This window comes from Colletes latitarsis, chromosome 10 (genome assembly GCF_051014445.1).
Source record: "Colletes latitarsis isolate SP2378_abdomen chromosome 10, iyColLati1, whole genome shotgun sequence".
In the NCBI taxonomy this organism is placed as follows: Eukaryota; Metazoa; Arthropoda; class Insecta; order Hymenoptera; family Colletidae; genus Colletes; species Colletes latitarsis.
The window spans coordinates 5,192,481-5,217,750 of record NC_135143.1 but is presented as its reverse complement, the minus strand read 5'-3'; the positions used below and the strand labels follow the sequence as shown (position 1 = coordinate 5,217,750).

At 32.6% G+C, this 25,270-nt stretch overlaps 5 protein-coding genes across 16 annotated transcripts in view; 3 read left to right on the top strand and 2 right to left on the bottom strand.

The window, feature by feature from the left end:
* The window catches only part of Synd (protein kinase C and casein kinase substrate in neurons protein Synd), a 160,333-nt gene extending 158,154 nt beyond the window's left edge, over positions 1 to 2,179 (top strand). For all 9 annotated transcript variants that reach the window (XM_076774749.1, XM_076774745.1, XM_076774747.1 and 6 more), the window contains one exon: positions 70 to 2,179. In XM_076774749.1, the coding sequence (XP_076630864.1) occupies positions 70 to 182 (113 nt within the window). In that variant the 3' untranslated portion in view covers positions 183 to 2,179. The remainder of the gene's footprint in view (positions 1 to 69) is intronic.
* Positions 2,102 to 6,811, bottom strand: LOC143346549 (uncharacterized). Of its 2 annotated transcripts, none has more exons than XM_076774724.1 (5): positions 6,674 to 6,811; positions 6,264 to 6,465; positions 6,041 to 6,187; positions 5,868 to 5,942; positions 2,102 to 5,796 (listed from the first exon to the last, which is right to left on the bottom strand). In XM_076774724.1, the coding sequence occupies exons 1-5, from the start codon at positions 6,754 to 6,756 to the stop codon at positions 2,992 to 2,994; spliced, it is 3,312 nt and encodes a 1,103-aa protein (XP_076630839.1). In that variant the 5' UTR covers positions 6,757 to 6,811; the 3' UTR covers positions 2,102 to 2,991. The 2 variants fall into 2 exon arrangements, with proteins under 2 accessions (XP_076630839.1, XP_076630838.1); XM_076774723.1 differs by having other exon boundaries at positions 2,102 to 5,799; positions 6,674 to 6,810.
* A 183-nt stretch (positions 6,812 to 6,994) lies between these two features.
* LOC143346243 (uncharacterized) lies at positions 6,995 to 9,239 on the bottom strand. 2 transcript variants are annotated; one of them, XM_076774171.1, is made up of 3 exons: positions 8,831 to 9,239; positions 8,526 to 8,701; positions 6,995 to 8,451 (listed from the first exon to the last, which is right to left on the bottom strand). In XM_076774171.1, the coding sequence occupies exons 1-3, from the start codon at positions 8,957 to 8,959 to the stop codon at positions 8,157 to 8,159; spliced, it is 600 nt and encodes a 199-aa protein (XP_076630286.1). In that variant the 5' UTR covers positions 8,960 to 9,239; the 3' UTR covers positions 6,995 to 8,156. The 2 variants fall into 2 exon arrangements, with proteins under 2 accessions (XP_076630286.1, XP_076630285.1); XM_076774170.1 differs by having other exon boundaries at positions 6,997 to 8,451; positions 8,783 to 9,239.
* A 3,171-nt stretch (positions 9,240 to 12,410) lies between these two features.
* Positions 12,411 to 16,854, top strand: Usp1 (ubiquitin specific protease 1). The gene is made up of 7 exons (XM_076774737.1): positions 12,411 to 12,718; positions 12,924 to 13,100; positions 13,188 to 13,426; positions 13,518 to 13,747; positions 15,263 to 15,777; positions 15,839 to 16,031; positions 16,111 to 16,854. Exons 2-7 carry the CDS (start codon positions 12,935 to 12,937, stop codon positions 16,667 to 16,669), a joined length of 1,902 nt encoding a protein of 633 aa, XP_076630852.1. The 5' UTR covers positions 12,411 to 12,718; positions 12,924 to 12,934; the 3' UTR covers positions 16,670 to 16,854.
* A 442-nt stretch (positions 16,855 to 17,296) lies between these two features.
* LOC143346565 (uncharacterized) lies at positions 17,297 to 23,629 on the top strand. Of its 2 annotated transcripts, none has more exons than XM_076774775.1 (3): positions 17,297 to 17,755; positions 20,965 to 21,120; positions 21,882 to 23,629. In XM_076774775.1, exons 2-3 carry the CDS (start codon positions 20,986 to 20,988, stop codon positions 22,227 to 22,229), a joined length of 483 nt encoding a protein of 160 aa, XP_076630890.1. In that variant the 5' UTR covers positions 17,297 to 17,755; positions 20,965 to 20,985; the 3' UTR covers positions 22,230 to 23,629. The 2 variants fall into 2 exon arrangements, with proteins under 2 accessions (XP_076630890.1, XP_076630889.1); XM_076774774.1 differs by having other exon boundaries at positions 20,922 to 21,120.
* The last annotated feature ends 1,641 nt before the right edge of the window (positions 23,630 to 25,270 follow it).

The following is a 25,270-nucleotide window of genomic DNA, read 5'->3' as shown; positions in this document are numbered from 1 at the left end:
AAACTTGAATCTTACATGTATAATAAAAGTATTTAGATTTTAATTGGCATAATTCTTGGATTTTTACAGGTGATGTATTTGAGAAATTAGAAGACGAAGATGAGCAGGGATGGTGTAAAGGAAGAAAAGATGGCAGAGTAGGTCTTTATCCTGCAAACTATGTAGACCTTGTGTCTCAATAAATCACAATGTGAAGCCAAATTTCATGAACAATGTTAGTTACTTAACATGTAACGTGTATGAAAAAAACAAAACTTTTATTTTATTGTTTATTTCTCTATGAAATAGCGCTTTTATTAAAATTTGTAAATGTTGTTAGGTAAGTTACACAAGACTATATTAGAGATCATTCATTTTGTGTGATATGCTACGATCGCTAAAAATAATACAATAAATATTACAGTTTGGTGTAACAAATAAATAATATAAATTCAATGATTAATAATAGCGTAAGTGTCAGAAAGATATAAAATTTCGTGCGCCCATTCGGTTTTCTTATTTCTCAAATTAATAGAGTTCATTGCAATGGCACATCAAACGAAACTTTTACTCTCGTGGGTAATGGTTTTCTATAGGTAGTTAGCGTTCTCTCTGTATCCATCTATATAATTAATACTAGACAATAAGATGGATAATGCATATACAAGTATATTAAGTTTAGATTTCCGAGATAATGTACAATCATACATTTTCCGATTCATTACCATTGTTGCTACAAAAAATTTCAGCAAGCACGACGAGAAATATATTTAATTTATTGTTATTAAAATGATACTATTAAAACCTATTCTGTCTGAATGATATCGTTGTATATAATAGATCTAAGAACATAATGGTATGTAAAGTTGCAATCGTTTAACAAAGTTAAGATTTTATGATGTTTGAAGTACATCGGCTTAAAATGAAATACTTCAAAACTGCGTACATTAAATGTACTAAATAAATTTGGGGGACCCAGAATAGTCCAAAACTTTGTTTTATCGATTGAAAAGAACAATAAATTATTGACTTATAAAAACTTGAATTTTGATTATAAATTATGATTATAGTTATAATAATATGAGAATATTTACTTTTTCTAATGTTATAATGAAAAATTTGCTTAATTGATTATTGTATGTTTTGTACATAATTTCTTTTTGCATCAAAAGAATATTCAACTATCAATTATGAATAAAATCTTAATATTTTTTTTAATTGAACAAAACTTTATATCAAATTAAGTACAGGATATTGAAGATATTTCATATAATCACTCTTTTTCCTAGTAGACGTGACACGACCTAAGAAATTAATATGAAAGCGCAAAATGTATTGAATGCGATAAATATCTGCTTTCACAGTATAAATTACTTGATGTTGAGTTATGCATTCTTCATGAATCGATGTACTATTATATGCTTTCAGAATATTTTTAGTGTAGACACATTGTTATATTAATGTAAACAACAATGTTGCAAAGCAATCATGAAACCAAACTGTAGATTTAAATGATTCAAAAAGGAAGCATTTATAGTTTTCTATATAATGAGGTGAATTCAAAAGCAGTTAGAGTCAGCTTTAATAAAGCCAGTTGTTATTTATTTACTTTGATTTCACGAAGCGCTTAGTTAGAAGAGTTGATTTACAGTCATGTTTTAATGGTATATAGTGATAAAGTACTAGTTATTCTTCACAAGTAAATAACGTGTCACTGTATACAGTATTTATGTAAATATAGTAGAATATAATAAGATTTACAATTCAGCCAGCGACTGATTTTTGTAATTGTTTACATCATTAGTCCTCCAAATTATTTTCTGTAAAGAGTGTTCGCGATCCCATGATGTTAAATAGACTAGTTTGTGTATAAAATTTATTATGTATAACTTAATAAGTAGAATATGTATGAAATATTACATAATTCGTGATGCAAGCGACTTGTCGATTAAATGACTGGTGCGACTATAAATTTCATAAACGTCTTTAAGTTTGCAAAAATTATAGCACAATAAATTCGTACATTATTTATTTGTGAAATTAAACATCGAATTTCGGGCACGTTTTGACGAAAATTATTACATGTAAAATTGTTAAAAGGACAAATTTATGTAAAACACTATTCCGTATAAAAACATTATATTTGCATACCCATTGATATACATATTAAATTCCAATCAACAAAATACGTTACAGTTTATACACGAGTGTTTATTTAATCAGTCCTATTTCTAATTCGGTTTATTCGAATCGCGTAGACTTTATATTACAGTTCATATTTGTTGAAAATAAAACTGTAATTTATTTATGTATAAACAGTTGATATTTATTAGAAATAAAACTGTGCTTTATTAAGTATTACTATATATACACACATCTATGCATTTATACGTATACTATAAGAGAGATTACATTATCAGTATATATTACAAAGGACTCTTTTCTAAATTCCTACAAAAGTGTATACTAATATAATTACTGCAATTATAATCCTTATAGTTAATTTACATGAAAACAAACACTTCTTGTATTATTTATTGTTTATATTAATATCCAACAATTGTAAATTTTGTTTGCATATAGAGCTATATTATTAATATTGAGAATATTGAAGTCTAATGCACTCTGAAATACATACAATCTATGTGTACATATATATATATATATATATATATATATATCAATATTTAAAAATTGTGTTTTTAAACATTTCAATAGATGCATGAACTCTTATGCACAGTTTGTACTTATGATATTAAAAATACCTTTAATTACATTTATTTTTATAAGATATTTTCAACGTTTATTTTTATAGGATATTTTCATTTTCAAACGAAGTGGAACGGTATTATAACGAAACAAATATCGTCTTGTATTAAATTTTTCTTTAACAGATAAATTGTTACAAGTTTATGAAATATTATATACAGGGGTACCTTCCTTACTATACTAATATACATAAAGCTTATTTAATTTGCAATCAGCATTTTTAAAAGATCAATGTGAAGACAATCAGTGAGTTGCAACATGTTGTTGTAAATCTTCAAGACATAAAAATGGCTTTTCGCATAACTGACAAACATGGGCATTTCCATTATGTATATCTAAATGGTCAGATAATTCTGCTTCCGTTTCAAAAAGGTCATCACAAATCGAACATTGATATTCATAAGCTTTTATTCCCTGTTTCTCCCATTCTGCTATTGCAGCTTCTTCTTCGTGAGCTTGCATGTGCATTTCTAATAACATTTCTGAATTAAATGATTCCGCACATTGTAAACAGTGATATGGATCTTCGTCAGATTTATCATTATCATTACCAATATTAATAAGATTAGGATTATCATCTTCCTCATCGAACAAATGTTTTTCAACATGAGCCTCGAGTGCATCTTCGGAATCTAACGAATCACCACAGATTGCACACTGATATTGTTCTTTACCAGTACTTTGATCATCTTCGCTAATATCGTCGCAATGCTTTTGTAAATGATCCTTCAGTATTTCTTCGTCTGTAAATATTTTGTCACATACAAAACAAGTGTACGTCTCTTTTGGCCTCTCCATTTTTTGCGCATTATTTTCTTTTACACCTTTGCTTACACCTACTTTTTCCGTTTGAACATTACTTATTTCAATTCTAGGATCATCTGATTTTGTAGGCATGGTATTGTCCACTTTTAAAAGTTGAGAGGCTTCAGATTTTAAGTACATTGTTTCCTTAGAATTTTCTAACATGTTCGCGTTGGTTGACTTTTGAGATTCTGCTTTTGTTATATTCTCTATATTAAATTCAGATTGATCGTGACTCTCTAAATGACGGACAAGAAGTTTTTCTGTTCTGAACGTAGAGTTGCATACATAACACTTATGAGTTTGCTGTTTCGTAGATTTACATACATGAGCTTTTACGAATCTAGCTTCAACTATTTCGTGGCATCTTTTACATCGCATCATTTTATGTTTGTTATGTCGGGGTACGGTAGAGGACTCTATTTTATGCATACGAACATGTGCTACAACTTCGCTACGGCTACTAAATGTCTGCTCGCATACACCGCAGACATGTTTTTCATCGAGAGGTGAGTTTGATTTAAAAACATTTTCTTGATTCTCTGTTTTCTCTTCGTTTACCTTAGCAGATCCAGAAATTATTACAGTATTGGTATCTGCTTTAAATACTTCTATTTGTTTCAATGTGGTCTTATCTTCTTCTGTCACTGTATTGCGATTACTTTCTGTTTTAGATGTTTCGGACATTTCCATTTCATCTGACAAATCAGAATCAGAATCCAAAGCAGAAGTATTGTAATCATTATATCTTATTGGTGGTACGCTTTGTCGTTTATGAGAAACCATGCTAAACGGTCCACCAAGTTTATTTTTAACAGTACGCTTAGCTACAATGTGCATATTATTAATATTTCGCTGTTTACTCTCTTTGGTTATATCTAAACGTTTTAAAACAACTTTCGGTTGATATTTTTTGGAATCAACTGCCTCTTTTATAAATGTAGGCGAAACTGTTCCCGATTTTTGAATATACGAATTAAATCCTGAACCACAGCTTCTCATCATGGAAGATTCAAAATTTTTCTTTATAGTTTTTTCTATTATATTCTTTAATTGTTGGTCCAAAGTTTGGTATGAATTCTTACAACCATTTTCCGTTTTATCTTTTTTTGCATCATCATTTGTTATTCCAAATAATCTTTGTTTCATTTCTTTCTCCACAAATCCAGCAAGCTCGACTTGTACACGTTTTAAAGCGTCTATCTCTGTTCCTTCTACTTCTATATTCAAACATCTCTCGATATATTTTTTCTCATTAGAATCTGCTGGAATTGGATTTATTCTACGAAGTTGTACAGCATCGATGATATCAGTATTTTTGTCTTGAGAATTTTGTTCGATATTATCATTCCTATACTCTTTTGATAAACTATGTAAATTTGCTTTATTTAGATAATGTGGTTCTGCGAGCATTAAAGTAGATGTGACAATATATGTAGCGTCTCCAATTTCTAATTCTGATTTTACAGAACATGGAGTGAATATATCTTCAGCAATATTAGTTTCACTTTTTTTTAGCAATTTTTCTGTACTAGTTTTTTCTGGCAGTAATATGGAAGTATTTTCTTTTGCTTTTGATTCATTTTGAGGACATTTATCCTTTCTCATTTCATCTTGTTCGGTAGAGTCTTTTACAGAAGTGTTTTTGTCTGTTAACGAAACATCAGAGTTAACGTCTTTCAGTGATCTTGTTCTTCGTGTATCAGAATCGGTATCTACACACATGAAATCACTTTTATTACGTTTCATACAATATTTGTCTGTCATATTAGTTTCCAACTGTTTTAATGCTCTAGCTACTCTCTTTTGTTTTTCAACTTCTATATCCATGTTAGTCTTTGCTCGTGCTTTTTGCACTGGTGATAATTCAGTATCGTCCGATGCCATAGAGTCTGTATCCGATACGCTTTCTCCTGTTGCTGCTAAAAGGGCTTTCTTTCGTGCAACCCACCTTTTGGTTGATGCTTTCCTTTGTTCAGTTGTTCTACTACGTCTACCTGTTAACAGTTTTACCTTCATAGGAACCAATGATGGTTTTGGCTGTACGTTATCTTTATTTTCATGTTCTTCGTCATTTTTACATTTATCATCATTAGAGGCATCCTGAGCTCTCTGCGAAGAATCCTTCGAGGATGTAACATCATCTTCGGAAACATACATTTCCTTTAGCATTGCTTGGTCTGTTACGCAATCTACGCTTGCAAACTCTAAAGGTATTAACGGTGGTACTTCGGATTTTGCTTTCTTCTGAAAAAAATATTTTTATGAACTTACATATTACTAAGAACAGAAAGTGAAGTATTAATTATGAATACCTTATCAGAAGTGTCAGTAAGGCTGTCTTCAGCACTTTGTTGCAAATCAGTATAAGCTCTTTTAAGTTGTGAATGCTAATGCAAAAAGAAAAATGATTGTATTGCGATACCATGTAAAATTATTACGAAAATCTCTAATACCTAATAATTATCTTTAAATGCAATATTCTTACCGCATTATCAGAAATTTCCGCAAGTTCCAATTGACTTAATAACATTTGATTCGACCGTATAAATTGTTCTTTAAATTCATTCCATATATCCAGCTTGTAAAAACACACATGGCAAATGATGTTTGGTAAACCAGGCTCGTCTTTGATCTATACACAAACATTATGTAGTTATACAATAAAAGTATAAAATTTCGTGTGTAAATTAAAGAGAATGTAAACATACATTGATGGAAGTACATTTTGTCAAATTGTTCAATTTCGATTCCAAAACTTCGTTAAACAGATTTCTCATGCAGCCATTGTCAACTAGACAAATACGACATCTTTCCCTTATATTCGATAATTTACGTTTTCTCGGCATTTTCTTTGTCTTATGTAAAATATAAACCAAATTATACGTATCTTCACTAGCGATACCAAATACTCTGAAATAAGTAGCGAGACAACTATGGCGGGTGGAATACAAGGCCCCTTAACGGCAAGTGCTGCAACGATAATTCGATCATATCGATAGTAATCGATACTGAGTTTTAATCACTGATCTCTATATCAATAGATACTATCACTGATTTCTATATAGAGACCAACGCTAAAACTTAGCTGGAACTAGCTTTCCATTTTAGTTGATATTACCTTATGTTCAGAGTTTGAGGTTGTACACTTAGTTGAATTTTAATATCGTCAAAAACCAAATGGCAATTAAAAAATAGAATCATTTCCCTATTTAATAAGATTAATATTAATAATTAATATCAATTTCAAGTACTAAATAATTTTACTTAAATATCGCTTGTTGGTACAAGGTTATAGAAATGGTAAATATTAACCAAGTAGTTGCATGATTAACAAGTGGCTGTGTCATACTGACAAGTAGCGTGTTTTTTGTTTTAAGAAATAAAGATGGCTGAGATTACCCTAGCTTCAGCTAATTTTTTTATGTGACATAATAATGCAAACATATACACTTGTTTTTTAAACTGAAATATGCATTTTCTTTTTATATAAATCGACTTTTCTCAATATTCTACATATAAAACATGATTGTTAAAAATTTAATACTACGAGATATTCATATTCGTTTACTCAACTTTCATACTAAAATTGTATTCATCACACTAGATCGCTTAACCTTTTGCTTATTATCAATGTTATATTGAATTGGTTTGAAACATATCGTAATGATAATGAGTTTTACTAATAATAGAAAAGTCCATATGTTCAATGTTTGTTTCAATTAATGACGTGAATATTGAAAATTGTTGTAGCTCCCAACGTGTTAACGAAACAAAAATTATTGCAGCTAGACTAAAACATTTACTTCAATCAATGCATTTACTGGATCTTGCCATATTTGATTTTTGAAAAAACACAGAAGAAATAAAATAACATAGCAAACAGAAAAACAAAATAGCATACATCATTGATCAAGTTTTATATAAAATTGGCTGTATTTAATATTTTTCTAAAGAAACGTGAACGAATTTATTACACAACCTAATAGTATGGCAAAAATAGTAGGAAACTTAAAAATTGTTTCTGACGCGAATAAAAAATATTCTTCTGATAATGTTTAATAAATATCATACTAAAGATATCATTATAAACGATATCTGAGGGTTTCATAGTCCAGGTTCTGAGAGTTGATACCAGTTGAAGTTACCTGATGTAAGCAGTGACTTACTAGGAATTGTTTTAATGTTTTGTAAATGTTGAAATAATTTCTTGCAAAAACGTGACATGTTTGAAATCCTTAACCAGTAAAAAATATTGCTAATGTATTCAGTAAATATATATTTAAATTTTGAATAAAATATTATAATAAATGGTAAAATTGCAATTTCATGAATTTACATATAAACAATTTGAGACATGCTCGGAAAATATAACTTTTATATCTATGTAACTGTAATTATATCTTCTTATCGGTATTCCTTTATGTCTTTCAAATTTAGTTTTCTATGTGTCTCTTGAAGATCATCTTAATTTAAAGATTGTAGGAAAATACTTATGTATTAAAAAACATTCAATAAATGCCCAAAAATAGCTATAAAAAATACTTACAACTATTTATACAGATTTTACATAGAATAAGGTGAAAGATATGTAATTTATAGATTCATTTTTTCAATAAGTTGTAAAAGTGTGTAGAATAAACTGGTTCCTGCGGACGTTCTTTAAATGGAGTATACAATAGTTCTCTATACATAGAAATATCTTCTGAAAATAATGCTGGACTGTTAGTCATATGTGTTGTAATTGAATACGGTGTATAACTGCCATTAGATGCTGGTGTTCTGTGTTGTCCCTGCTTTATTCCAAAATTTGAATTAAAATTGGGAGTAACTTCAGCTTCTGAATGTTTCGTTTCTTCGAGTAGACACTGATTAGAAATGTCATTATTTAAATTTCTTCTATGTAATATAAAAAGAGCATTAGTAGACTATTAAATACTTCTATGTAAAATTACAGTAAAATAAAAGCTTACTCGTCTAAAGGATTGTTTTCATAATGATAACCATGTTCTGCTAAAACAGATTCTAGGAAATCACTTTGTTCTTTTAATGATTGGTATGTTTCCTTTGTTTCTTGAAGAAATTCTTCCATAGATACTGAATTGGGTGACTCGAATCCATTTCTCTTCGACAAAAGTTCTATTCCTTCCTGATATGATAAAACATTAAAAAATATTACACGCTAACAATCGAATTAATAAAATTCAATAAATCAATTCATATCAAGAACCTCTGTCTTTCTTATATTATTCCATAATGATTCAACGTAAGAATTTACTTCTTCAGTAGATCCTGTAAAACGTCCAACCATAACGTGTGGCAATTTCCATATTTCACTTAATTTTTCGATACCATCGTCAAGTTGTCGTGCTTGCAGTATAAGATTCTCAAAATAATTTGAGCACATTATACAGTTTTAATATCAAATTCCTTCGTTATTTCGCAAAGCGTGGATTGACTTGTATATTTCAAACGTCCATATAACCGCTTTCAAATTACCTACAAGCATTTTAGCTAATATAACGCATAAAATTACCCAAATATTCGACCAACTTCATGATTGTCTGCAAAATTTGTACTTTCTCCTTAACTACTCATAAAACAAACAAAACAAACATTGTTAAATAGTATGCTAAAAAAATATTGGTCATAATACATTGAATAAAAGCTTTATAATAACTTCGTAAAATTTTCATTAAAATTCCTAGAAAAACTCTTTTCAAATTGTTACGCTATCGCGTGAATTGGGTTTAGTACACATAGCGCCGCGACGGAAATTAATTGAAACTCGATTAATCACCATCGAGTGCGCGATCCAAGCGAACGAAATTCAATTGAATCAGCGTATCATAATGTATATTACTATCGTATGAAATTCAACGCGGGCAAATCAAGCCGGGAAAAGCCGAGGGTTATAAACTTTCTTAACGGCCACGTTCAGAATCGGTGGGTTTACGATACAAACGTGACTTCTCTGCTATTTTTGAGGATTAAAATTCCGAGACCTTTTTATTTAACAAACTACATTACGGTCATTAAGGGAAACTCTAAACTCCATTCGGGACTTGGAATCCTTGGAGCTCTTCCTCGCCTCAATAGCGATTCGAAGGTGTTCTCTCACACTATGTCAGATCACGCGTACGTGAGCTCGTGGAGTTTCGGAAACCCGACAAAGGCAAAATGACGCATGCCATCTTTCTCGATTCTCCGAAGTTGCCCGAAGTAATTTCGGACCGCCTCGTGAGAGTCGAGAGAGAAAGGCTCACACTTCCCTTCTCGCTCTTGAACAACTAATATCCGACCTCCCGACAACAGGTCTTCACTGGCCTCTGCTGACCGCTGCTGACCACACCTGTTACTTCTGACAACGTATAACGATTACGACTAGCTACTGTTAGCTTCTCCCAGCCTCTGCTGGCCTCTGCTGACCACCGCTTATATTTCTGACAACTTATAACGATTACTACTGACTTCTGCCTGCCTCCGCTGGACTCTGCTGACCGCTACTGACCACTCCTGTTACTTCTGACAACTTATAACGATTACTACTGACTTCTGCCTGCCTCCGCTAGACTCTGCTGACCGCTACTGACCACTCCTGATACTTCTGACAACGTATAACGATTATAACTTGCTACTGCCTGCCCTTGCTGGACTCTGCTTGCCAATGCTTGCCACTGCTAGCTTCTGCTGACCACAGCTGACCACCCCTGATGCTTCCGACAACGTATAACGATTACTACTTGTTACTGCTTGCCCCTGTTGGACTCTACTTGCCTCTGCATGCCTCTGCTGGCCTTCGTTGGCCTCTGCTGACCGCTGCTGACCACTGCTGACCACCGCTTATATTTCTGGCAACGTACAACGATTACTATTGGCTACTGCCAGCCTCTGCTGACCTCCGCCAGCATCTCTCGACCTAAGCTGGCCTCTGCCAACATCTCCCGACGTCAGCTGACCATCGCTGACCACTGCTGACCGTTGCTGACAATTTGTGACATGATGTAATATAATATAATATGTTTATATGTATTAAAGTTTTGTATAATGTAAATATCTATGGCAATAAATGATATAATTTCAAAGAATTCTATGTGTTCTCATCATTGTTACCCTTCTTTTCCTATCGAAATCATTCCCTTAGTTATAAGACACTCCGAATCTTTTAAAATTTTCTAAGTTCCTCGGAAAGATTTCAAATTACGTAATATTACGTAACATTACATAATTTTTGCCGAAAAATTCCGGCCGGAGAAATTTTAAAGAGCTATTACGTAATATTACGTAATATTACATAATGTTACGTAATATTACGTAATTTTTGCCGAAAAATTCCGGCCGCGAGAAATTTTAAAGAGCTATTACGTAATGTTACGTAATATTACGTAATAGCCGTTTAAATTTTTGGCCGAAAATTTCAGGCCGGAATTTTTGCCGCTGCCTGAAACTTCTTGGAAATATCAGGGATTCCGAGAAGTTTCAGGAACGCCGGTAAGTTTCAGGGACGCCGGTAGGTATCAGGGATCTGAGAATTTTCAGGAATTCTTAGAAATGACGTCATTTCCAGGAATTCGCAGAAATTCCTGGCGGCGGGAAATTTGGAGAGGGAAAGAGGGGTAAAAATGATGAGAACACATAGAATTCTTTGAAATTATATCATTTATTGCCATAGATATTTACATTATACAAAACTTTAATACATATAAACATATTATATTATATTACATCATGTCACAAGTTGTCAGCAACGGTTAGCAGTGGTCAGCGATGGTCAGCTGACGTCGGGAGATGTTGGCAGAGGCCAGCTTAGGTTGGGAGAGGCAAGCAGCGGCAAGCAGAGTCCAGTAGGGGCAGGCAGTAGCAAGTTGTAATCGTTATACGTTGTCAGAAGTAACAGGAGTGGTCAACAGCAGTCAGCAGTGGCCAGCGGAGGCTGGCAGACGTCAGTAGTAATCGTAATACGTTGTCAGAAATTCCAGAAGTGGTCAGCAGCGGTCAGCAGAGGCTCGGAGAGACTAACAGTAGCCAGTCGTAATCGTTATACGTTGTCAGAAATTCCAGGAGTGGTCAGCAGCGGTCAGCAGAGGCCAGTGGAGACCTGTTGACGGGAGGTCGGATATTAGTTGTTCAAGTGCGAAAAGGGAAGTGTGAGCCTTTCTCTCTCGACTCTCACGAGGCGGTCCGAAATTATTTAGGGCAACTTCGGAGAATCGAGAAAGAGGGCATGCGTTATTTTGCCTTTGTCGGGTTTCCAAAACTCCACGAGCTCACGTACGCGTGATCTGACATAGTGTAAGAGAGCACCTTCGGTGCCTTTCTGGCATCTCTGCGTTGAGGATTGGCTTGACCAATCCTCCCTCCGGTAAACAACGTTCGTTACTGTCACCTTGGTAGGGGCAACCGAGGTTTGCTTATTGTAAAAATCAGAATTTAGACATCAGATCAATTCTTAAGAGAGCAGAATTTGTCAATTTACCGAGTCGACTCCGAATAAACTAAATTGATGAAGTTACCCCGAAAATTTCCCGAGTTCTTTATTTTGCACGCCTCGTGGAGTAGAGCCGTTCAGTAATGCTCGTAAGGAACGCTCCCCACCAATCAAAAGCGATCACGAAGAACCACGAATCTCTGTGAAAAATCACCATGACTAGGAATGAACGTGATCGAATCACTAGTGATTCAAAAGTAGCAGTTCACGCCATCTCTAATCAGGATGTGACAAAATGAAATTGAAATAATATCGATATTATGAACATCGATATATCACTATCGATATGTCGGGTACACCGATCACCGATAGTACTTGGTATCGATATATCAATGTTTTTCCATTTTTTGCCAGCCCTAGTTATAGCTAACGTCCATTTTCAGACGCAACGGTCGTAGCGGGGAATGCTGTGACGCAGTGTGACAGTAAAGGAAAAGCTATATGAATGTGAAATTGTGAACCGCACATGAACGCGATTCAGGAATTTATGATTTTAGGTGTAACGGATAGTGGCCACTTCAATATTGTTTCGCGAAACTGTTTTGTGTGACATCGGTAGAAATGTAGTTCGTGTTATTTAAAGAACATTTTGTGATTTAATTGTACATATACATTTGTTTTATTAACCAAGGTTAATAATAAACTCATTTATTCCATGACTTCCCCACCAAACAATACGTAAGTAAACGAATTTCAAGATCAACCTTTATCTTTATGTAGTATAAAATAGAGTAATTGGTACGACTTAATATGTACGAAATTGATACAAACGTAACGTATGTAAAATGGTATTTCGGAAATATGTTTTAAATTGAAGTCGCATTAAGCGAAAACGAATTTCTATTTCGTGTTAGCAGTCCTTTAAAGTTTATTGTTCTTTCAGGTTAACAGAAAATGACAGTATTAGATACAGAAGAAGACGCGGATAAACGTTCAGTTCCCCCTAGAAAGAAATTTTGCTTAGCCCTTTCTGGTCGAGAACGTACAATTTCTAACATCTCTCAGGCTTCCCAGACAACAGTTAAGGAGAGCCTTCTGAACAGAGAAACTTTTACATATAGTATGTAAATTGTATCACTTACTATATTTTTAAATTTATTGAATTAGTGTAGAGTTCTAAGAGATGTAACATTTATTGATTATAAAGGTACAAGCAAAATGTTGAATGGCTATCGCAATCAGCTTAGCAATCATCAGGATGGAAGTTATGATGTATCGAACAGTGGTACCGAAGGATTGAGAATAGCTACTTTGTGTAATTTAGGAAATACATGTTTCTTAAACAGTGTAATATATACTTTACGATTTGCACCATCCTTCCTACATAATTTGCACCATTTAGCCACCGATTTGTCTAACGTAAATGATAAACAACTTCAAACTAAAGTAAGTTTTATTTTATAAAAAAAAAAGAAGGTTTTTTATGGTTTTGTGAGACGGAGCAAGAATATTTCACGTTATACATTTTTTCCAACAGATAAAATCGTCATCTTTGGGTAGGACTGGCATGTCGCTTACATCGAGTGGCAGTCGTAGTTGGAGTAGTAAAGATTTGTTAGCTTTGGCTGGATCTACCGGAGATAGCAGTAAACATAAAATACAAATAGCTACCGAAAAATTACACGAGTTGTTTATAGCATTACGTGCATCCGAAGCAAGAGAAAATAGTGAACCGTATCAACCAGATGCATTTTTACAAGCACTTAGGTATATATTAGGTTGTCCGGAAAATAATGTCGGTTTTTATATTGTTTGACTTTTTCTGCGTGCTTTTTGAATAAATAGTTCGTTTGATCTGTTCATATTATATACCATTTTAAAGTATGAATTTTGCTCCGTATTACTTTTACTCTACTTTTATTTTTTAATTTTTATTTACGTTTATTTTTGTCTATAGATTTAAGAATGGAAAAGAAACAATTGCGTGCAATATTTTTGTACGAGTTCAAGCTAGGTCATAAAGTAGCTGAGACGATTCATAGCATTAATAACGCATTCGGCCAGGAAACAGCAAACAAACGTACGATTCAACGTTGATTCGAAAAATTTCAAGATTGTGATGAGACGCTTGAAGATGAAGGTCACGGACGTCCCTCGACAGTTGACAATGATGAATTGACGGCTTTAGAGAGCTCGCATAAGAACTGGGTTTAAGCAAGACAACTGTCGCTGACGATCTAAATCAAATTGATAAAAAAAAGCTCGACAAACGGATGTCGCACAAGCTCAACAAATATGAAAAAAAATCGCCGTTACAAAGTATGTTCCGGGCTTCTTTTATGCAGTAAAAACGATTCGTTTCTCGATCGGATTATGATTTACGACGAAAAGTGGATTCTGTGCGACAATAGGCGACATTCGGAGCGTCAACGTTCGAAGACGACAGATGACAGACGACCCATTACAGTTTTTTTAATTCATCTAAAACAATTACGACAGAAAAGCACGTCCAGCAAATCGACAAAATGCACCGGAAACTTCAACGCTTGTGCCGGGCATTGGTCAACAGGACGGGATCAATTCTTCTCCACGACATCACCAGGCCGCACGTCACACAATCGATGCTGCATAAGTTGAACGAGCTGGGTTACAAAACTTTACTTTATCTGCCATACTCACCGGATCTTTCATCTATCGATTATCACTTCAAGCATCTCTACAACTTCCTACAGGAGAAGTGCTCCAAGAATCGTGCTAATGTCGAAATTGCCTTTGATGACCTCATCGCCTTCAAAACAACGAAATGTTGCCGGAATAAATAAGCTTGTATCTCGGCAAAAATATGTAGATTCGCGTGGTCTTTATTTTGAGTAATAACGTTTTCGCAGACTTGAGATACATCCATTTAAAGTTAAAAGTTAAAAACCGACATTATTATCCGGACAATCTAATATTATGCTCAACCCTCTTACAACACGATTTAATAAATTAGGACAACCCCCATACATCATAAATTTGTTTTTAACACTTTTGGTTGAAATAAAGAAATTTTTCGTGTATTTTCTAGTTTGGTTAAAATGTTACACTTCTGTTTATTTTTTAAAAATACTTGCAACAAATTTATTTCTTTTTTTATATGTGTAAATTTATGTTACAGACCGGTATTTTTATTTTTGTACAACTTTGTCTTAACACGGAATGAATTAACCGTGTTATAGGAGGGTTAACTCTATAGTGAAAAGAAGAATTAGACCTATAACATAATTTCTGTATTTTTTGTAGAGACGTAAATCCTATTTTTGAAGGAAACCAGCAGCAAGATGCTCATGAACTTTTAGTATGTTTACTTGATAACATCAGGGAAACATTTCAGTTGTTGGTCAGGCATAGGGAGAGTCAGTTTGGTCAAAACAGTGATGGATTAACGGACTTCTCTACGGAACATTTAGCAAACATACAGTCAAAAAGTAGTAATTCCAGTAAGAGAAGCATTTGCAAATCTAGAAAAAAAAAGAAGATAACAACAGTAGGAAGTTCATCGTGTATTGTACAGTCGAATTTAAACGGCGTGTCAGCATCTTCTAGACCATATGAAAACGGTCATGCTGAATTTTTGGAAAGTAATGGAGATATTAGTAGTCGTAGACCGGAAAGCAAGAAATGCTTCATTTCCGAAGATTTCGAAGGAGTTAGTCTTTTGCAAACCACATGCCTTGAATGTGAACACGTTACGGAAAGAAAAGAAACATTTTGCGATATATGTGTGCCTATTGATATCGACCGATCGAACGAAACAGGTAACGTTAGTTCACGTTAAAGGATCAACGGTAATTAAAACGTAGACATATTTATTTGCAGACGAAGAAGTAAGATCGATGGATAGCAGCGAAGTATATAAACGCGCAGTAGTTACTAGTGAACTTCTTTGGGGGAGAGATAAATATTGGTGTGCCAGTTGCCTTCGATATAACGAAGCTCGAAGGGCTGTATGTTTTCCATCCTTACCGAGACTTCTTATACTGCAATTGAAAAGATTTTCCACCGCAGCCGGGTAAGATTACGCATTCTTTCTTTTCTGATTAAATTAACAAAATTGGTAGCCGTATAAACGAAAGTGTATATTGCTTTAGGTCAATGGAAAAAATTAATAACCATATGCCAACACCATTAACCTTACAATGTTTCTGCGAAGAATGCAACAACGATCAAACTCGTGGGAGCGCAGGCGGAAAATCAGAATCCCGTCACGTGTACAAGCTGTATTCCGTTATTATGCACCAGGGTGCAACAATGACGGCCGGTCACTACGTTGCTTATACTCGATTACCTGATGAATCTGCATTTGCAGAGTACTTCCAATGCGATCGAGATAGCAAGCGACAAACTTCTAGTCAGAGTAGTAGCGGTACAAGTACAAATTCATCTTCATCCGACAAAACATCCGGTATATTAAAGTACTTCAGAAGTAAACCGAGTGCTAGCGAAACTAAGGAGCAATTGATCAGGGTCGGTTGTCGTAGCATGGATTGCTGCGGCATTCGGCGTCACAAACATCCTAGCACTTGGTTGGAATGCGACGATGAAGCAGTACACGTAATCCCGTTACGAGAGTTGGAAGATAAATTAGCACCAAATCCGCGAAATTCTGCTACCCCTTATCTCTTGTTCTATGTGAGGTCCATGACATAAACAGTATTTTCCTCGTAGAAATGTATTAAATATCGAAACTAAAAGTGCATCGGGCCTCGTTTTTCCCTGCTAATGACTGCTCTGTGATGTCATACACATTCCAAAATCTGTTTACTCTGTATGTACTCTGTTGGACTTAGACGAGCGTGTATAATTTCCTAGAAAATAAATTTATGTATTTGAAACTCGTTGAAGGTTAGAATCTGGTAGTCAAGCAACACGCGATAAGTTCTTCAGTTTAAACGATGATGCTAATCGAGTCTTACTATCGGTATCACGAAATGTCAATTTGTATTTAGACGATTAATGTTAGTTGGACGTGGAGCATTTTATTTTTAACCTGTCACTGTAAAAATAAAAGTGTGTATTCTTCATTTTATTTCCTTCTTCTTTTTAGCTTGTAGGTATTTTCGGATTAAATCAAAGGAATACAAATGATATTTATTGATAAAAACGGAAATTTATGTCATAATTCTTATTGTCGATTGTTTCTTTACATTCGAAATTGTATATTATTTTATATTACTTTTAATTTATGATAATGATAAAAGCATTCCTTGGGAGTCAATTTTTTTGTAAAATCACATATTCGATAGTAATTGTAAACAAATGTAATAACCTGAAAATTAAAACTATTATTGGAAGTATTTAAATACTGAACACGGATCCAACACAAATTATAATTGAATATTATTAAAGTACCGTTACACATGCGAAAATCAATCATTATTGCATATAGTGTAGAGTAAATATTTATGCGTTTGAAAGTTTCTAAAAAACGAGAAAAGTGTTAATAACAGCAGAGTTGAACAGGACGGGAAACAGTGAATTATTAATTATACGGAAAGTCCTGTTCGCGTTAAAATATTTGTAAGATGTCAGGATGTCGGTTTAACCATACGTGGCTATATCCACATATCGATTGTCTCGATAGGGGTCAGTAGTAAATAGTCGTGTCTTACCTGTCAGCCTGACATATTGTAGTTTCTTCTACTTTTCTATTCGTTTCATGCTCGGGTTCTGTTTTTTCTAAATAAGTAATTTTTCCTATTTCGGATATGATCGCACTACCACTTTCCTAAAAAGGTAAGTTGGTTGTATAAAAAAAAAATTAAAAATTTCAGCGATCCCGAAGGGAATCAAATTTTGCGCGCTACGAATAAGGAAATTCAAACGTAACTGGAACATCAACATATTTGACGACATAATTGTATATTTTTAATATTTATTCCCTTTCGTTATTAGAAGTCACGAATATTTATAGATATACGATAATACAACTGTTTTTATTGAATATTACGAATGACAAATGTGTTATACTAATTATTATTTATCGCTTCGGTTATACATTTTTTAAATATTAAGTGTTCTGCTATTTTGAGTTTCTAATAGATATAGTATACATCCAAAAGCAGGGGAGTTGCGATTGAAATCGATTTTCAAATGCAATTGTTGACATACTTTATTTTTTGTATACAAAACATTACTCGAATTAATTCTTTTCTTTGTTTACATAATTGTCGAGTAAACTACGTTCCTGCGATTTACTCAACGTTAGCAATTTAACATCAATTTATATACTAATATGGTGAGTGTAATCTGAAAAACTTTATTAAACGTGTATATTTTCATGTAAAACACTTTCTGTGTCTTCGAAAATTGCTTGCAATTTTATAGAGAACCTGAATCGGCTAGTCGCGTAATTTATCATAAATTCCTAATGAAGGATTTGTAACGAAAGTAGCGGAAGTACAGAACATCACAGTACATAATGCACAATTGTCGTTATAACGAAGCAAGTGCAATCAATACGTTCACAGTGTATCGTCAACGAGTAAATGGATGTCGCAATATTATTGACGTTTATTATATGCACCGTATATTATCACATTCTATCGTAATTTCAACTAAACAAATTATTATTAATTCATTACTCACACTGTTCACCATTTGCTTCTTATATTAGATTGTTAATGATGCTCAAATTAGACGAATAAATGCAGTACAAGATTTCTACATTTATTCTATATATCACTGTAACATTTATTGTATAATATTTATTATATAAATAAGTTCTGAAGGAATTATACTAGAAATATAATTGATATGTTGGTCGTTCATTGTTATTCCAATAATTATAAATATATTTATGATAGCAGTTACCACGTATGTCAATTTATTTTTAGATGTCGTAATTCAGTATTTATTTTATGGATAATTATACCACGCTAAATCGGTCTTATTTTAGTGTCTAACAGTATTCTTCATTCTTATACTTCTATTCATTTAATAAACACTTTTTATAAATATAAACAAAATTGGGAATCTTCAAAAATATTGGCGATATAAAATGTGAAAAGTTTTAATTGACACGTTTTTTGGTGAAATTTACTTTTTACTTGACCACGTCAGTTTACTGTATTTAGAGGTGACCTCGACATACAGGATGTTCGGCCACTCCTGGGAAAAATTTGAATGGAAGATTTTAGAGACCAAAATAAGACGAAAATCAAGAATACTAATTTGTTGATGGAGGCTTCGTTAAAAAGTTATTAACGTTTAAAGTTCCGCCCGTACTGAATTTTTTTTCTAGAAAATGGGTAGGATTTCGGGGGTAGGTCTGTTCACTAAAAATTATTGTAATTTACCCCCACAGCTGAAAATAATTTTTCCAGAACGTTTTAAGTTTTCTAATTTTGTCGAAAAATTTCACACCTTCTCGAATTTTTTTCTCGAAAGTGCGTAGGATTTCGAAGATATGTCTAATGACCAAAAATGATTGTACTTGACCCCCGCAAACAAAAATTATTTTCTCCAGAACGATTTGAAATTTTTTTTTTCGACGAAAAATTTAGGCACTACCCCCTGTCGATGTTTCTTAAAAATTCGTTTTTCATTTTTACTACATTTGTTTGACGTTTTACGGAACAGTTGTCTAATACTTTTTTTTAGGTACCTATGGGCTCTGCTTCAGAAAAAAATTTCAATGAGATACCTTTACTATTGTAGGAGTTATGGTCGTTTGAAAATGGAACCAGTTTTATGGGGTTTTTTTCACTTTGCGGTGTCAAGGAACAACTTTTTCAATATTGTTAGAATTTCTACATATTCTCCATCAAAATACGCGTTGTTTGCATTTTGAAAAATTAAAATCCTCCAATCCGTTCAGGAGTTATGACATTTTAAAGATTCGCATGAAATTTTAGGGAAGCATTTCCTCTGGCCTTACATTAGATTTTTGGTAAAGAATTTTTTTCTCGAAAGTGCGTAGGATTTCGGGGTATGTCCATTCATCAAAAATGCTTGTAATTGACCCTTGTAACTAAATATAATTTTTTTAGTATGATTTGAAATTTTTTAATTTCGTCCAAAAATTTCAATACCTACTCAAATTTTTTTCTCGAAAGTGGGTAGGATTTCAGGGGTATGTGTATTCACCAGAAATGATTGTAATTGAGCCCCGCAACCAAAAATAATTTTTTCAGAATGATTTGCAATTTTTTAATAACTTTTTAATGAGGCCTCAGTTAAGAATTTGACATTCTTGATTTTTATCTTATTTTGTCCTCTAGAATCTCCCATTAAACCCTGTATTTTCAAATTCTGATATGATAAATAAAAATTATGATTTTATTAAAATATAAGTATATTAATGAAAGAATAAATTTATTTCCAATTTTAATATGTTTTGTGGCAAAATTTTGTCATTTGAACGTGAAGTAAAATGAATGCGTTATCGAAATACAAAAACAATATAAATTATTATACAAAATTTAGTTTGAAAAATAAGTAGCGAATAGCAAGTATGCGTTTTTCGTTGTTCGAAATTTTCATGTGAGTAGGAATGTTGCCTAACTCATGGGCCTAATATGTTACCATTTAAGATTATTTTAAGGTAGTGGTTCTCAATCTTCTTGTCCGCGTACCACCCAATCTGTATAAGATTAAATCACGTACAAATGAAAATATTTTTCAGAAGAGGGTATCTGTATATCCTAAATGTGTGAAAAATATGGATACATAAAAGGGAGTCATGATTTGAATAAATACATTTGTTAAAAATAAGAGTTATAATGAAAATTAAATTTAAACATTTTCTATAGATAGATATTTGGTTCAGCTTGTATACCATAGATTGAGAATCGCTAGTTTGAGAGATTAAGCCGTTAATAAATGTAAAATAATAATTTGTGTTTACCATTTTAATCGAATTCAGATTGCGGATGATTTTACTCTATTTCGTTGATTACAGATTCCATTGAAAATAATAAATTATCAATATGAAACATCAACAGATTTCGATCGATTTTGTAAGTATGGTGTTTACTGCTTGTTCGTATTTGGCTCTTGCTGGAGCTCTTTGGATATTCTTACGACTCATTCAGGCGTGTTTTTGGCTCCCGCGTCATTTGCAAAGACAAAATGACGTACAACGTATGCTGCAGGATAAGGTGCTTAAGTTATTTTATGAGATACGTGTTAAAAATGAGATTTCGATATTAAAAACACCTTAAAGGGTAAGATCACTGTAAAAAGAGGATAATAATATTCAAGAATGTTATTAACCATGTCGTTAAGTATTACAAAAAAAAATATTTATTCAAAAATAGTGCAAAATTACAACGCTGAAGCCATTCTCCCGAGGCGTGTTGAATTTAAGGCGCTCTGACGCAAATTTGTATTTGGAAAAAAACAAAAAATTTTCTCTTAATCTACATGAGTATAGCTAGAGAAATACATAGGAGATCTTCGATAAGTTAATTTTAACACTATTTATTGATAAATGATTGCCCCATTTTTTGTACAAAATTGAACTTTCTACTTCAAATGCTCGTCAATCACACAAAAATTAATGTTTCAAAACTCTCCTACGTATTTCTCTAGCTATGTTCATGTAGATTAAGAGAAAATTTTTTGTTTTTTTCCAGATACAAATTTGCGTCAGAGCCCATCAAATTCAAAACACGTCATTTTGCACTATTTTTGAATAAATATTTTTTTTTGTAACACTTAACCACATGGTTAATAAAATTCTTGAATATTATTATCCTCTTACTTTTCCATCCATCCAAAAAAAAAAACGCTTTATTTTTGGTTTTTACAGTGGTCTTACCCCTTAAATTTATTACACCACGTAAAAGAATTATGCTTTTATGTTGAAGATTTATGCTTTTGAGTTTAAAATTTTTAGAAAATGTACATTTTTTCATAGGTCGAAAATTATGAAAAGTATATACTGGAGTGCGAGGAAAAAGAAAAATGTGAACAAGAAGCGCGGGGCGAGGACGTCGACATAGATCCCGCACAGGCAGAGAAATGGAAGGAACGTAGAGAATGTCTGGAGATGTTGAAGAGAGAATTAAGCAAGGTGCGAGACAGTGGTGACAAGTCGTACGACTGGGACTACCTTTTAGGGGACGAAGAAACAAAGGACGAGGGTGTGACTATTACAGAAATTCAAGACGACAACGATGCTAAGAGCGAACGTAATGATAAAATAGACGCCGGCACAAAAATCACCAATAAAATGTTAGATTCAGAGCGTAAGAAAGAAAAATAGTTGTATTCTGTACTGCCTCCGTAATAACATTCACGAAAAAAAAATAATTTATTTCATAAGGTTAAGTATTTAGAAAGTTTCAGAAACGAGACACGTGAAAATAACAAATATCGATTAACAGATTTTATCACAATCGATGAATCTAATTTTGTTTTGTGATAGCAAAAGCGGGCTTTTATTCTCGAACAACGAATAAAAAATGTTAGAATTACTCGTAAATTAGATTTTGGCCTTTGTTCATGTGAATATTGATTTAAAGACTTTATTATGGTTGTGTGTATGTATGATTTGTTTTTCAATACCGCGTTGCTAGTATCTTCTTCTTCAACGACTAGATTTATTAGTAGTTTTCATAGGTACCTTTCATCTACATAGCCACTTAATAGCGAGGCACATCGATTTAATAATTGATACTGATCGTTCAACCATAATTATACACACTTTGAGATACATTAAACAAATGTCTTTTATTCCAATCGAATACAATAACTTTTGTTTCAAAATAAAAAAAAAATATACAGACGAAGCTAGATTTATAATTAATGATTTATATGTAAAACAATTATCGTATCTATTTCGAGTTATAAATCAAATTTGCAACATGTCTACCTCAAAGCATTTTCATGTGTCTGGCCTAACCCAGACCTAACCCAGACACTGTCTGCACATCATTATTTTCGTGACTTGCAGTATTAATCACAGACACGTTGATTTCTGCACAATAATTATTATACTAGCAATATATGGAGTATCAATACTCCATTACTTAACGTTTGATCTACGTTGTTAGTAACTTTATCCAGTTGCTGATAGTAAAATACAAAGTATAGTGAAATAAAAAGTGTTTAACAAAGTATCTTAACATGTACATGTAACAGATCAAATGTACGCGTTAAGCGACCCGTAATGAGGCATTTGCATGCCAAACACAATGTAAAAAAATACATTATGATTGAAATATTATATCTAACTGTAAGTTTTCATGTTACATTATTTTTTCACGTTCTCCACAATACTGTTGTCCTTTTGACCAAATCTTGCAATTTTGTGGAGACGACTATTATATGTAGATCAACGGTTTTTAACCTTTTGCCTACCACGGATCACCATTAAATAATTTTTTATTGGTGCAGACCTCCCAGACTTAACTCAATATTTAAAGTGAACGTCTTAGATGTGAATCATATGAATCACCCCATTGTGTAACATTCACTAATTCAAATAAAACAAAAGAAACCGACATCATTTTTTTAAATGCGTTCCGAACGTGTAAGATAATTGTTTTATTGAAAATATTTTTATCCGATAAAGAATATATTATTTTTCTATCACAATTTATGTTAAATACGGGTGAACGAGACATGATAGATGCAGAAATATTCAAACTTTTAGCAAAACAATGTTTGGACTGAAAATCATTGTACATTAATATCGTTATTATTCTTATGCAATTAATGCACAGTATTTTTCGTGTATAAAGAAAAGTATTTATTCTTTAAACGTGTTGTATACCTATATTTGTACTGTTTGGGTTATAAATTTATTGAAAATACAAAATAAATTCTTATTTATACGTTAACCTTAATATATCTTATTTATGACTAATTTATATTTTACATTATTATAGAATTATACAATACAATATTTTGTTAATATTGTTCAATATTATTAATTCTATTGTTATTAATAATATTCTGCCCTAAATAGAATATTTTTCAAAGAAACAATATTTTTTAAAAATTATTATGCTTTTCGCAACGAACTTCATGTTACGAAGAAAAACATTCCATAAACGTATAATATACCACGATGTTAAACCAATCTTATCAAATTTAAAAAAAATATTCTAATTAGAACAGAATATTATTTATAATTTTAAAAAAACATTAAACAGAACAACAGCATATACATCAATGTTTTTATTCTTTACGCTACAATTTAAACAAATATTGAGAACATTTCTAAACTTGGAAAACTGTGGCAGTCAATGCGTTAATCGGAACGATTGGTATAATTTATTTTAAATGTAGTATACCAATTAATGGTCGTAGATATTTTTAGAAAACAGACATGGGCGAACGCAACAACTGTATCTAGATGTTCCAATTACGACGTCGTAGGAAACAGGTGCAAGGTACCTGCTAGATACCTACCGGTACACGTTTCACGGCCTGAAAGTCAAGGCTACGCTCGAAGGGCAAACTTAAAAAGGAGCTACATTTGCTGGCGCACATCCAACTGGAGCAACGATTATTTTCTTTGCCTGCGAGGTAGTGGAGGTCGCTGCGCCATTCAAAAATATGTATTGTGTCTACGAGGTATAACTTGCTAACGTATCTCGTGCACGATCAATTTTTCTCCCGCCGTAGACTACAATTACCTCTTTTCTTTTTTTCAATGTCAGCTTTTCGCAACGAGTTTCGCGTTACGAAGAAAAACATTCCATAAACGTATAATATACCACGATGTTAAACCAATCTTATCAAATTTACGGTTCTCGTGAATTTGAATAGGATAATAAGGCAGACATCTTTATTTGTTTATCTACTATATTTTCGAATATTTATGATATTAATATTAAAATAGAATATTGTTCTATTTTTAAATAATTCGTAATTGTCCCTTCTGATTTATTTGCTATCCTATTGTTTTAATAAACTATCTTTCTTATTTACATAAAGATTTTTATTTTCATGCTTTATAAACGAATTAGTATCCGTGAAATAGAGGTTAAGAATGTAAAAGTGCCAATGCTCGCTGGGTTTTCTGAGCAGCACTTGATTACAATGTATGTATACACTAAAACAAACCTATTCTTTAACTATTAGATACAATAGCTATTGTGACATTATAAAGTTTACATCTTCAAGCATTGTTCTTTCATTTTTATATTATTTTTTAATGCAAACAAGTCCAAGTGCCTTATCAGTGAATGCAAATAAAATTAATAGTAAATTCTTTTAGCACTTAAATTATAAATATATTGTTTAGTTTGACATACATATATGTATACAATGAGAATTAAAATGAATATACTGTAT